Source organism: Dermochelys coriacea, chromosome 15, assembly GCF_009764565.3.
Source record: "Dermochelys coriacea isolate rDerCor1 chromosome 15, rDerCor1.pri.v4, whole genome shotgun sequence".
NCBI classification, from domain to species: Eukaryota; Metazoa; Chordata; order Testudines; family Dermochelyidae; genus Dermochelys; species Dermochelys coriacea.
Genome location: NC_050082.1, coordinates 810,370 through 824,713, shown reverse-complemented (window position 1 = coordinate 824,713; position 14,344 = coordinate 810,370). Strand labels below are relative to the sequence as shown.

Sequence of the window (14,344 nt, the reverse complement as noted above, 5' to 3'; positions counted from 1 at the left end):
GGGCTAAAACGTTGTCGCAGGTGGTTCTGGGTACGTATCGTCAGGCCCCTGTTCCCTCCCTCCCTCCCTCTGTAAAAGCAAGGGCAGACAATCGTTTTGCGCCTTTTTTCTTGAGTTACCTGTGCAGACGCCATACCACGGCAAGCATGGAGCCCGCTCAGCTAACCATCACCGTATGGCTCCTGGGTGCTGGCGGACGTGGTACTGCATTGCTACACAGCAGCAGCTTATTGCCTTTTGGCAGCAGTCGGTGCAGTATGACTGGTAGCCGTCGTCGACGTAGTCCTGGGTGCTCTTTTAACCAGGTGCCTGGGCAAACATGGGAGTGACTCAGCCAGGTCATTTCCCTTGTTTCGTCTCATGGCGATTGAGTCCTACCGGCAGTGCACTGTCTTTTAATCTGCAGCCAGCAGAAGATGATGGCCAGCAGTCATACTGCACCGTCTTCTGCCGAGCACCCAGGGGGTGACGATGGCTAGCGGTCGTACTGCGCAGTCTGCTGCCGGCATGATGTATAAAGATAGATGAAGTGGCTCAAAACAAGAAATAGACCAGATTTGTTTTGTATTCATTTTCTCCTCCCTCCCTCCCTCCCTCTGTGAAATCAACTGCCTGGTAAACCCAGTTTTGAGTTCTATCCTTGAGGTTTTGAGTTCTATCCTTGAGGCGGCCATTCAGTTTCTCGCAAAGTCACCCCCTTTGTTGATTTTAATTCCCTGTAAGCCAACCCTGTAAGCCATGTCGTCAGTCGCCCCTCCCTCCATCAGGGCAACAGCAGACAATCGTTCCGCACCTTTCTTCTGTGCAGACGCCATACCACGGCAAGCATGGAGCCCGCTCAGATCACTTTAGCAATTAGGAGCACATTAAACACCACACGCATTATCCAGCAGCATATGTAGCACCAGAACCTGGCAAAGCGAAACCGGGTGAGTAGGCAACATCAGCGCGGTTACAAGAGTGTTGAGGACATGGACACAGACTTCTCTCAAAGCACGTGCCCTGGCAATGTGGGCATCATGGTGCGAATGGGGCAGGCTCATGCGGTGGAACGCCGATTCTGGGCCCGGGAAACAAGCACAGACTGGTGGGACCGCATAGTCTTGCAGGTCTGGGACGATTCCCAGTGGCTGCCAAACTTTTGCATGCGTAAGGGCACTTTCATGGAACTTTGTGACTTGCTTTCCCCTGCCCCGAGGCGCAAGAATACCAAGATGAGAGCAGCCCTCACAGTTGAGAAGCGAGTGGCAATAGCCCTGTGGAAGCTTGCAATGCCAGACAGCTACCGGTCAATCGGGAATCAATTTGGAGTGGGCAAATCTACTGTGGGGGCTGCTGTGATGAAAGTAGTCAACGCAATCAAAGATCTGCTGATATCAAGGGTAGTGACTCTGGGAAATGTGCAGGTCATAGTGGATGGCTTTGCTGTAATGAGATTCCCTAACTGTGGTGGGGCCATAGACGGAACCCATATCCCTATCTTGGCACTGGAGCACCAAGCCAGCGAGTACATAAACCGCAAGGGGTACTTTTCAATAGTGCTGCAAGCACTGGTGGATCACAAGGGACGTTTCACCAACATCAACGTGGGATGGCCGGGAAAGGTACATGACACTCGCATCTTCAGGAACTCTGGTCTGTTTCAAAAGCTGCAGGAAGGGACTTTCTTCCCAGACCAGAAAATAAGCATTGGGGATGCTGAAATGCCTATAGTTATCCTTGGGGACCCAGCCTACCCCTTAATGCCATGGCTCATGAAGCCATACATAGGCAGCCTGGAGAGTAGTCAGGAGCTGTTCAACTATAGGCTGAGCAAGTGCAGAATGCTGGTAGAATGTGCATTTGGATGTTTAAAAGTGTGCTGGCGCAGTTTACTGACTCAGTTAGACCTCAGCGAAACCAATATTCCCACTGTTATTACCGCTTGCTGTGCGCTCCACGATATCTGTGAGAGTAAGAGGGAGATGTTTATGGCGGGGTGGGAGGTTGAGGCAAATCGCCTGGCTGCTGGTTATGCGCAGCCAGACACCAGGGCGGTTAGAAGAGCACAGGAGGGTGCGGTGCGCATCAGAGAAGCTTTGAAAACCAGTTTCATGACTGGCCAGGCTACGGTGTGAAAGGTCTGTTTGTTTCTCCTTGATGAAACCCCCCGCCCCTTGGTTCACTCTACTTCCCTGTTAGTGGTTACCCTCCCCACCTCCCTTCGATTACCGCTTGCAGAGGCAATAAAGTCATTGTTGCTTCACATTCATGCATTCTTTATTAATTCATCACACAAATGGGGGATAATTACCAAGGTAGCCCAGGAGGGGTGGTAGAGGAGGGAAGGACAAGGCCACACAGCACTTTAAAAGTTTAAAACTTATTGAATGCCAGCCTTCTGTTACTTGGGCAATCCTCTGGGGTGGAGTGGCTGGGTGGCCGGAGGCCCCCCCACTGCGTTCTTGGGCATCTGGGTGAGGAGGCTATGGAACTTGGGGAGGAGGGCGGTTGGTTACACAGGGGCTATAGGGGCAGTCTGTGCTCCTGCTGCCTTTCCTGCAGCTCAAGCATACGCTGGAGCATATTAGTTTGATCCTCCAGCAGCCTCAGCATTGAATCCTGCCTCCTCTCATCATGCTGCCGCCACCTTTCAGCTTCAGCCCTCTCTTCAGCCCACCACTTACTCTCTTCAGCCCACCACCTCTCCTCCCGGTCATTTTGTGCTTTCCTGCACTCTGACATTGTCAGAGTCATGCATTTTTTGCATGACTTTGCGCCTGCCCCGCAGCCCCGGGCGCGGGGCTTAAGTCCCGCCCGGACACCAGGTCAACCCGGTTCTCCCCGGGGAAGCCGCGGCGGGAGGGACCCTCCTCCGCCGCGGGACCCCGCGCCTGCCCCGCAGCCGCGAGCCCCGGGCTTAAGCCCCGCCCGCACACCAGGTCAACCCGGTTCTCCCCGGGGAAGCCTCGGCGGGAGGGACCCACCGGCGCCCCGGGTCACCGGGCGCGGGGCTTAAGTCCCGCCCGGACACCAGGTCAACCCGGTTCTCCCCGGGGAAGCCGCGGCGGGAGGGACCCTCCTCCGCCGCGGGACCCCGCGCCTGCCCCGCAGCCGCGAGCCCCGGGCTTAAGTCCCGCCCGGACACCAGGTCAACCCGGTTCTCCCCGGGGAAGCCGCGGCGGGAGGGACCCTCCTCCGCCGCGGGACCCCGCGCCTGCCCCGCAGCCGCGGGCCCCGGGCTTAAGTCCCGCCCGGACACCAGGTCAACCCGGTTCTCCCCGGGGAAGCCGCGGCGGGAGGGACCCGCCTCCGCCGCGGGACCCCGCGCCTGCCCCGCAGCCGCGAGCCCCGGGCTTAAGCCCCCAGCAGCCCCCTGTCGAGCCCAGAGCGGCAGGGGCCGGAGGGACCCTCCTCCGCCGAGGGTCCCCCTGCCGGCCGCCTTGCCCCGGGCCCCGGGCTTAAGCCCCCAGCAGCCACCGGTGAGCCCAGAGCGGCAGGGGCCGGAGGGACCCTCCTCCGCCGAGGGTCCCCCTGCTGGCCGCCCTGCCCCGGGCCCCGGGCTTAAGCCCCCAGCGGCCACCGGTGAGCCCGGAGCTCCACGGTCCGGAGGGACACTCTTTCACGGTAAACCTTGCTGTTAACATTACATACATAGCACATGTGCTTTCGTTACAAGGTCGCATTTTGCCTCCCCCCACCGCGTGGCTAACAGCGGGGAACATTTCTGTTCAGCCATTGGCAAACAGCCCAGCAGGAACGGGCACCTCTGAATGTCCCCTTAAGAAAAGCACCCTATTTCAACCAGGTGACCATGAATGATATCGCTCTCTGAGGATAACACAGAGAGATAAAGAACTGATGTTGTTTGAACGCCAGCAAACATACACTGCAATGCTTTGTTCTACAATGATTCCTGAGTACGTGCTACTGGCCTGGAGTGGTAAAGTGTCCTACCATCGTGGATGGAATAAGGCTGCCCTCCCCAGAAACCTTTTGCAAAGGCTTTGGGAGTATATCCAGGAGAGCCAGGAATGCCAGGGCAAATCAATCATTAAACATGCTGGCTTTTAAACCTTGTATAGTATTTTAAAAGATACACTCACCAGAGGTCCCTTCTCCGCCTGGTGGGTCCAGGAGGCAGCCTTGGGTAGGTTCGGGGGGTACTGGCTCCAGGTCCGGGGCGAGAAACTGTTCCTGGCTGTCGGGAAAACCGGTTTCTCCACTTGTTTGCTGTGAGCTATCTACAACCCCCTCATCATCGTCTTCCTCGTCCCCAAAACCTGCTTCCGTGTTGCCTCCATCTCTATTGAAGGAGTCAAATAACACGGCTGGGATAGTGGTGACTGAACCCCCTAAAATGGCATGCAGCTCATCATAGAAGCGGCATGTCTGGGGCTCTGACCCGGAGCGGCCGTTTACCTCTCTGGTTTTCTGTTAGGCTTGCCTCAGCTCCTTAAGTTTCACACGGCACTGCTTTGGGTCCCTGTTATGGCCTCTGTCCTTCATGCCCTGGGAGATTTTCACAAATGTTTTGGCATTTTGAAAACTGGAACGTAGTTCTGATAGCACGGATTCCTCTCCCCATACAGTGATCAGATCCCGTACCTCCTGTTCGATCCATGCTGGAGCTCTTTTGCGATTCTGGGACTCCATCATGGTCACCTCTGCTGATGAGCTCTGCATGGTCACCTGCAGCTTGCCACGCTGGCCAAACAGGAAATTGAAATGCAAAAATTTGCGGGCCTTTTCCTGTCTACCTGGTCAGTGCATCTGAGTTGAGAGCGCTGTCCAGAGCGGTCACAATGGAGCACTCTGGGATAGCTCCCGGAGGCCAATACTATCTAATTGCGTCCACAGTACCCCAAATTCAACCCAGCAAAACTGATTTCAGCGCTAATCCCCTTGTTGGGGGTGGAGTAAGGAAATCGATTTTAAGAGCCCTTTAAGTCGAAAAAATGGGCTTCGTCATGTGGACGGGTGCAGGGTTACATCAATTTAATGCTGCTAAATTCGACTCAACGCCTAGTGTAGACCAGGGCTCTGTAGTTGACTCTACATGTGGCCTGGGTACATCACTTTTCAAAAGTAGCCAGTACTGTCTCGATTTGAGACACCTAAGACATCCCCACAGTAAATCAAAGTGTGCTAAAAATCAGGAGCCAGATTCTGATTTTATTTATACCAATGTAAATTGGGAATAACTCTATTGATTACAGTGAGTGACTCTGGATTTTCATGGTGAACTGAGATCAGAATCAGGCTCCAGGTCACTTACTCAGGTATCTAATTATGGGCTTAGGTGAGTAAGTGTAGGCATCCCCAAGTTGGAAGGTGTTGGCTTTAACTGCTAAGGGAAACTGAGGCACAATCTGGGAATTGTGCTTAGGAAAGATAGGAAGTATGGCAAGACACTGCTCTGGCGTAACTAGGAAATCTTCAATGATCTAAAATTCAAAAAAGAGTCCTACAAAAAGTAGAAACTCGGCCAAATTACAAAGGATGAATATAAACAAATAACACAAGTATGTAAGGACAAAAATGGAAAAGCCCAGGCACAAAACGAGATCAAACTAGCTAGGGATATAAAAAGAAACAAGAAAGTATTCTACAAATACATTAGAAGCAAGAGGAAGACCAAGAACAGAGTAGGCCCATTACTCAATGAGGTGGGAAAGACAATAACAAAAAATGTGGAAGTGGCAGAGGTGCTTAATGACTTCTTTGTTTCGGTTTTCAACAAGAAGGGTGGTGGCGATTGGACATCTAAAATAGCGAATGCCAGTGAAAATGAGATAGGATCAGAGTCTAAAATAAGGAAAGAACAAGTCAAAAATTACTTAGACAAGTTAGATGTCTTCACATCACCAGGGCCTGATGAAATGCATCCTAGAATACTCAAGGAGCTGACTGAGGAGATATCTGAGCCATTAGCAATTATCTTTGAAAAGTCATGGAAGACGGGAGACATTCCAGAAGACTGGAAAAGGACAAATATAGTGCCCATCTATAAAAAGGGAAATAAGGACAACCCGGGGAATTACAGCCCAGTCAGCTGAATTTCTGTATCCAGAAAGATAATGGAGCAAATAATTAAAGCAGTCAATTTGTAATCACCTAGCAGATAATAAGGTGATAAAGAACAGTCAGCATGGATTTGTCAAGAACAAATTGTGTCAAACCAATCTTCTAGCTTGGGGGGGGGGGAGGGATAGCTCAGTGGTTTGAACATTGGCCGCCCTAAACCCAGGGTTGTGAGTTCAATCCTTGAGGGGGACATTTAGGGATCTGGGGCAAAAATTGGGGATTGGTCCTGCTTTGAGCAGGGGGTTGGACTAGATGACCTCCTGAGGTCCCTTCCAACCCTGAGGTTCTATGATTCTTTCTCTGACAGGGTAAAAGCCTTGTGGATGGGGGGAAGTGATAGATGTGGTATATCTTGACTTTAGTAAGGCTTTTGATACTGTCTTGCATGACCTTCTCCTAAAGAAACTAGGGAAATACAACCTAGATGGAGCTACTATAAGGTGGGTGCATAACTGGTTGGAAAATCATTCCCAGAGAGTAGTTATCAGTGGTTCACAGTCATGCTGGAAGGGCATAATGAGTGGGGTCCTGCAGGGATCAGTTCTGGGTCTGGTTTGGTTCAATATCGTCATCAATGATTTCGATAATGGCATAGAGAGCACACTTATAAAGTTTTCGGACGATACCAAGCTGGGAGGGGTTGCAAGTACTTTGGAAGATAGGATCCAGACAATCCAGGAAGTTTTGGGGGAGTATTGGGGACAACTTTCTGGTACAAGTGCTGGAGGAACCAACTGCGGCTGTGCTCCTCTTGACCTGCTGGTTACAAACAGGGAAGAATTGGTCAGGAAGTAGAATTGGGTGGCAATCTAGGCAGCAGTGACCATGAGATGGTTGAGTTCAGGATCCTGAAAAAAGGAAGAAAGGAGAGTAGCAAAATACGGACCCTGGACTTCAGAAAAGCAGACTTAGACTCCCTTAGGGAACTGATAGGCAGGATCTCCTGGGAAGCTAACATGAGGTGGCAAAGTGTCCAGGAGAGCTGACTGTATTTTAAAGAAGCCTTATTGAGGGCACAGGAACAAACCATCCCGAAGTCCAGAAAGAATAGCAAATATGGCAGGCGACCAGCTTAGTTTAACAGTGAAATCTTCGGTGAGCTTAAACTCAAAAAGGAAGCTTACAAGAAGTGGAAATTTGGACAGATGACTGGGGGGAGTATAAAAATATTGCTAGAGCATGCAGGGGTGTAATCACGAAGGCCAAGGCACAAGTGGACTTGCAGCTAACATGGGATGTGAAGGTTATCAAGAAGGATTTCTACAGGTATGTTAGCAACAAGAAGAAGGTCAGGGAAAGTGTGGGACCCTTATTGAATGGGGGAGGCAACATAGTGACAGATGATGTGGAAAAAGCTGAAGTACTCAGTGCTTTTTTTGCCTCGGTCTTCACAGACAAGGTCAGCTCCCAGACTGCTGCAGTGGGCAACACATCATGGGGAGTAGGTGAGCAGCCCTCAGTGGTGAAAGAACAGGTTAAGTCCATGGGTCCAGATCTAATGCATCCAAGGGTGCTGAGGGAGTTGGCTGATGTGATTGCAGACCCATTGGCCATAATCTTTGAAAATTTGTGGCAATCTGGGGAGGTCCTGGATGATTGGAAAAAGGCAAATATAGTGCCCATATTTAAAAAAGGGAAGAAAGAGAACCCGGGGAACTACAGACCGGTCAGCCTCACTTCAGTCCCTGGCAAAATCATGGAGCAGGTCCTCAAGGAATCCATTTTGAAGCACTTGGAGGAGAGGAAGGTGATCAGAAACAGTCAACAGGGATTCACCAAAGGCAAGTCATGCCTGACCAACCTGATTGCCTTCTATGATGAGATAACTGGCTTTGTGGATATGGGGAAAGCGGTGGATGTGATATATCTTGACTTTAGCAAAGCTTTTGATAGGGTCTCCCACAGTATTCTTGCCAGGAAGTTAAAAAAAGTATGGATTGGATGACTATAAGGTGGATAAAAAGCTGGCTAGATTGTTGGACTCAACAGGTGGTGATCAACGGCTCAATGTCTAGTTGGCAGCTGGTATCAAGCAGAGTGCCCCAGGGGTCAGTCCTGGGGCCGATTTGTTCAACATCTTTATTAATGATCTGGATGATAGGATGAATTGCACCCTCAGCAAGTTTGCAGATGACAATAAACTGGGGGGAGAAGTAGATACGCTGGAGGGTAGGGATAGGGTCCAGAGTGACTTAGATAAATTGGAGGATTGGGCCAAAAGAAATCTGATGAGGTTCAACAAGGACAAGTGCCGAGTCCTACACTTAGGAAGGAAGAATCCCATGCACTGCTACAGGCTGGGGACCGACTGGCTAAGCAGAAATTCTGCAGAAAAGGACCTGGGGATTACGGTGGCCGAGAAGCTGGATATGAGTCAGCAGTGTGCCCTTGTTGCTAAGAAGGCCAAGGGCATATTGGGCTGTATTAGTAAGTGTGATGGGTTGGATCACAGGAACCCCCTTGGGGCTGCCAACTGATGTGCCAAGACTACTTCTGCCCCTTCTTTCCTGCCCTGGCAGCTTGGGACTTCAGTGCCCTGCCTGGTTTGAGCCAGACCCGGTAGCCTGCTGCAAACCCAGACACAGGTCTGAACCATGTCCCCGAACAGCTGTAGGCTTAATTGAAAGCAGCTTCAGAAGTGTTCTAGTCTTTAACACTCAGATGCCCAACTCCCAATGAGGTCAAAACCCCAAATAAATCCATTTTCCCCCATGTCATAAATATAAAGGGAAGAGTAACCATCTTTCTGTATACAGTGCTATAAAATCCCTCCTGGCCAGAGGCAAAACCCTTTCACCTGTAAAGCATTTAGAAGCTAAGATAACCACCCTGGTACCTGGCCCAAAATGACCAATGAGGGGTCAAGATACTTTCAAATCTGTGGGGGGGACAAAGGTTTCTGTCTGTCTGTGTGATGCTTTTGCTGGGAACAGATCAGAAATGCAAGCCTTCCAACTCCTGTTAAGTTAGTAAGTAATCTACCTAGAAAATGCATTACATTTTCTTTTGTTTAATGGCTGGTAACATAAGCTGTGCTGGAGGGAATGTATATTCCTGTTTTTGTGTCTTTTTGTAACTTAAGGTTGTGGCTAGAGGGATTCTCTATGTTTTGAATCTGATTACCTGTAAAGTATTTACCATCCTGATTTTACAGAGGTGACTCTTTTATCTTTTCTTTAATTAAAATTCTTCTTTTAAGAACCTGATTGATTTTTTCATTGTTCTTAAGATCCAAGGGTTTGGGTCTGTGTTCACTTGTACCAATTGGTGAGGATTATTATCAAGCCTTCCCCGGGAAAGGGTGGTAGGGCTTGGGGGGATATTTTGGGGGAAGACGTCTCCAAGTGGTCTCTTTCCCTGTTCTTTGTTTAAAACACTTGGTGGTGGCAGCACACGGTTCAAGTACAAGGCAAAGTTTGTACCTTGGGGAAGTTTTTAACCTAAGCTGGTAAAAATAGGCTTAGGAAGTCTTTCATGCAGGTCCCCACATCTGTACCCTAGAGTTCAGAGCGGGGAAGGAACCTTGACACCCCATATCAAGCTTATACAGGGTAAACTCATCAATTGTTTGCCCTCTATAACTCTGATAGAGAGAGATGCACAGCTGTTTCCTCCCCCCCCCGGTATTAATACATACTCTAGGTTAATTAATAAGTAAAAAGTGATTTTATTAAATACAGAGAGTAGAATGTAAGTGGTTCCAAGTAGTAACAGACAGAACAAAGTGAATTACCAAGCAAAATAAAATAAAACACGCAAGCCTATGCCTAATACAGTAAGAAAACTGAATATAGATAAAACCCTCACCCTCAGAGGTGTTCCAGTCAGCTTCCTTTTACAGCCTAGTCTTCTTCTAGTCTGGGTCCAGCAATCACTCACACCCCCTGTAGTTACTGTCCTTTGTTCCAGTTTCTCACAGGTATCCTGGGGGTGGAGAGGCTCTCTCTTGAGCCAGCTGAAGACCAAATGGAGGGGTCTCCCATGGGCTTAAATAGACTTTCTCTTGTGGGTGGAGACCCCCTCCTTTCTCCTATGCAAAGTCCAGCTCCAAGATGGAGTTTTGGAGTCACCTGGGCAAGTCACATGTCCATGCATGACTCAGTTTTTACAGGCAGCAGCCATTTCCCACATACTATCTTGAATGTCTCCAGAAGACTTTTTAGGTGGATTGGAGCCTTCCAAGATCCATTGTTCATTAAGCGTTCCTTGGTTGGGCACTTAATTTGCACATTCCTGTCTCAAGAAGCTGACCAAATGCTTTACTAAGGCTACTTAAAAATCAAGCAAGTACACAGCCAATATTCATAACTTTGAATACAAAAATGATACATGCATACAAATAGGATTAATAGATTCAGTTGATCATAATCTTTACCGAGATATGTTACATGGCATAAGTAGCACAAAACATATTCCAGTTATGTCATATATACATTCATAAGCATATTTCCATAAAGCCTTATGGGGTGAACTGTAACAGTAGGAGCACTGCCAGCAGATCGAGGGAAGTGATTATTCCTCTCTAATCTGCACTGGTGAGGCCACACCTGGAGTGTTGCATCCAGTTTTGGTCCCCCCACTGCAGAAGGGATGTGGAAAAATTGGAGAGAGTCCAGTGGAGAGCAACGGAAATGATTAGGGGGCTGGGGCACATGACTTACGAGGAGAGGCTGAGGGAACTGGGGTTATTTAGTCTGCAGAAGAGAAGACTGCGGCGGAATTTGATAGCAGCCTTTAACTACCTGAAGGGGGGTTCCAAAGAGGATGAAGCCTAGGCTGTTTTCAGTGATGGCAGATGACAGAACAAGAAGCAATGGTCTCAAGTTGCACTGTGGGAAATCTAGGTTGGATATTAGGAAACACTGTTTCACAAGGAGGGTGGTGAAGCACTGGAATGAGTTACGTAGGGAAGTGGTGGAATCTCCATCCTAAGAGGTTTTTAAAGCCTGGCTTGACAAAGCCTTGGCTGGGATGATTTAGTTGGTGTTGGTCCTGCTTTGAGCAGGGGATTGGACTAGATGACCTCCTGAGGTCTCTTCCAACCCTACTATTCTATGGTTCTTTTGTTAAAATGCAAAATGATCTGGACAAACTGGAGAAATAGTACAAAGTAAATAGGATGAAATTCAATAAGGACAAATGCAAAGTATTCCACTTAGGAAGGAACAATCAGTTGCATGCATATAAAATGGGAAATGACTGCCTTGGAAGGAGTACTGCAGAAAGGGATCTGGGAGTCATAGTGGATCACAAGCTAAATATGAGTCAACAGTGTAACGCTGTTGCAAAAAAAGCAAACATCATTCTGGGATGTCTTAGCAGGAGTATTGTGAGCAAGACACGAAAAGTAATTCTTCCGTTCTACTCTGCACTGATTAGGCCTCAACTAGAGTATTGTGTCCAGTTCTGGGCGCCACATTGCAGGAAAGATGTGGACAAATTGGAGAAAGTCCAGAGACGAACAACAAAAATTATTAAAGGTTTAGAAAACATGACCTATGAGGGAAGATTGAAAAAATTGGATTTGTTTGGCCTGGAGAAGAGAAGACTGAGAGGGGACATAACAGTTTTCAAGTACATAAAAGGTTGTTACAAGGAGGAGGGAGAAAAATTGTTCTTCTTAACCTCTGAAGATAGGACAAGAAGCAATGGGCTTAGATTGTAGCAAGGGCGGTTTAGGTTGGACATTAGGAAAAAATTCCTAACTGTTAGAGTGGTTAAGCACTGGAATAAATTCCCTAGGGAGGTTTTGGAATCTCTATCATTGGGGACTTTTAAGAGCAGGTTGGAGAAAGACCTTGTCAGGGATGGCTAGATCATACTTAGTCCTTTCTTGAGTGAAGGGGACTGGACTAGATGACTTCTCGAGGTCCCTTCCGCTTCTATGATTCTATGATGCTTCTCTACCTTTGGGGAATGTAGTGAGCATTAGTTTGTTAATGTTTGTCAAGGATTTTGAAGGTGAAAAATGCTATATTATGAAGACATGTATAGTGGTTCAGTAGGAAGGCTCCAATAAAATTTTCACTTCAAAGGGGATTAAATCCCTATATTTCTATGGAAGATAAATGAAGAATACTATTATTTTAAAAATCTGTGGGATGTTTCAGATAGAGGCTTAAAATGGGTCAAGATTAGTATTTTGCTTTCAGCTCAACAGCGCTCTTTTAAAAGTGCAATGCTCTTTGGATTGTTAAAACAGCTGTCTGGGAGTCGGCTCAGCATTTCTGAGCAGTAGCACTGTTCTGTGCACCAGCATGAAGATCAAAAGCACCTCTGTCAAAGAGATAGAGAGCCAGATTCTCAGTTGATGTAAATTGGCCTAGCTCCATTGAAGTCTCTGGAGCCACAACAATTTCCACCAGCTGTGGATCTGGCCCTGAATTTCCAGTACTATTGACAGTTTGTTTATAGCTAATGAGGTGTTCTTGCTGCCATGTGAACTTCCAAACTGTGGCACAGAGTGACGTCAATCGGACACCATTTAGCTGTCCTGGCAAGAGCTCAGCTTTCAATCCTGGAGAGAGTTCTCATGCAGCCTGGTTCTTATGCTCAGGAAGATGAGAAATTTCAGGAATCCTGTATTTGCCAAGTGGTTAATGTCTATTTCTCTGCAGGTTCTAATTGCATGTGAAAGGCAGCACTTTGAGATGCTATGGCCATGGCTCAGCTCTCACACACTGGGCAGAAGCATAAAACCTCCAAGGTACAGGATTTAGGACTTAACGTTACTGATCAACATGCTGGCCTAGTAGTACTCAGCCCTGCAGAGCTGGAAACCTGGCTTTGATTACCGTTCCCATCCCTTGCTCCCAGGGCAGGCAGTGTGCTCAGTGCTGATTACACTGTGTCATTGTTGGGTTTTGAAAGCAGTTGTCTCCAGGTTAGCGTAGCCAAGAAGATGCTGGCTAAGGTGCCTGAGGATTTGTAGGAGAAGCGGTGCCGAGATGCTGGATACTGGTGCTTGGCTACGTAAAACTCCTCGGGCATGCAGAGCCTCGCTAGAGGAGAAAAAGACAAGGAACTGGTAGTGGGACTCCTTTTCACAGAGATTTTGAATGTTAATACCAGGTGTCATGGAGACCAGAAGGGATCACTAGATCGTCACCACTACTTGATGTTTAGTATTCATAATTAAGGCTACGATTTAGTCACGGAGCTCATGGCAGTCACAGATTCCATGGCTTTACTGGACCTTGGTGACTTCTTCAGCTGTCAGCAGCTGTAGCAGTGGCTGGGGCTGGAGCCGGGGCTATGCTCCCCACATAGCCTCATGGTGGGAGCCGCCGTCGGAGCCATACGCTCCTGCCCCGTGGCTTGCAGCGGGGGCTGCTGCTGGGGCCGTGTGCCCCTGCCCCGCAGTGGGGGCTGCAGCTGGGGCTGTGCATCTCTGCCGTGGTGTGTGTGGTTATGTTCAGGAAAAGTCACGGGCCCCATGAATTTTTATTTGTTGCCCATGACAAAATCTTAGCCTTATTCATAATAAACGGAGTCCTAGGCATGGAAAAGTGTATGAGTGCTTAGCTCTTACTAAGCAGAATCCCACATTCTTTTAGAAACCGGATTTGCGTATAACCTTTGGTTTTGTTGGAAGCCTTTCTGCAAACTGTGTCTGCGTTCTGGATTGAAAATATCTGAGCAGTTGAGAAGCGCCGCCTCCCCCCCTGCCCCCCGAATAGCACTTCTTTTCCAGTGTGTAGACCTCAGAGCCCTGTTTTGTCACTGGAATTCAGTAACACCAGCCCTGTGGAACTGTGGCAATAGTTCTCTGCCTGTATGACAATGTATTAATACTGTCAGCGAAAGCTTTTGTGTAGCAATAAACTTTGGACTAATTGTGTTAGATGCTCCTTGAGCTAGTTATATTCAGTCCACCAACATGTAAGTGAGTGGCATACACACTATGGAAACCAAAAGAAAGGGTAAAATTACCCCAATTTAGACTACCTCGAAACCTGCTGATTCTCCCGTCTAGCGCTGGGCCTTTGCAGTGGTCTAAAACCAATAATATTTTTGTCTTTGTCTTTTTTCAGGAATCAGTGTTGTTTCCACACAAAATTGCCACTGACCAGCAGTCATGGTGCTGGTGAAAAGGCATTTGTCCATCTCTGTCTCCTGTATAACGTACCTAAGAGGGCTCTTCCCAGAGAGCTCATATGGAACTCGCTATTTAGATAGTAATGTTTTCAATGCATGCTACTATGTTTCTATGCATTATCTTTGCCTAGTACAGATTAGGTCAGTGCCGTTCACATATTTGACAAGTTCAGTCTAAACT

General features: G+C 48.3%; 1 protein-coding gene across 1 annotated transcript in view; it reads left to right on the top strand.

Annotated features, from left to right (window-relative positions):
• Window positions 1-14,344, top strand: part of LOC119843807 (HORMA domain-containing protein 2-like) — a 28,841-nt gene that overhangs the window by 1,059 nt on the left and 13,438 nt on the right. Inside the window, 3 exon segments of the mRNA XM_038373691.2 lie at window positions 12,684-12,772; window positions 14,100-14,142; window positions 14,145-14,243. Of these exon segments, the coding sequence (XP_038229619.2) occupies window positions 12,722-12,772; window positions 14,100-14,142; window positions 14,145-14,243 (193 nt within the window). The 5' untranslated portion in view covers window positions 12,684-12,721.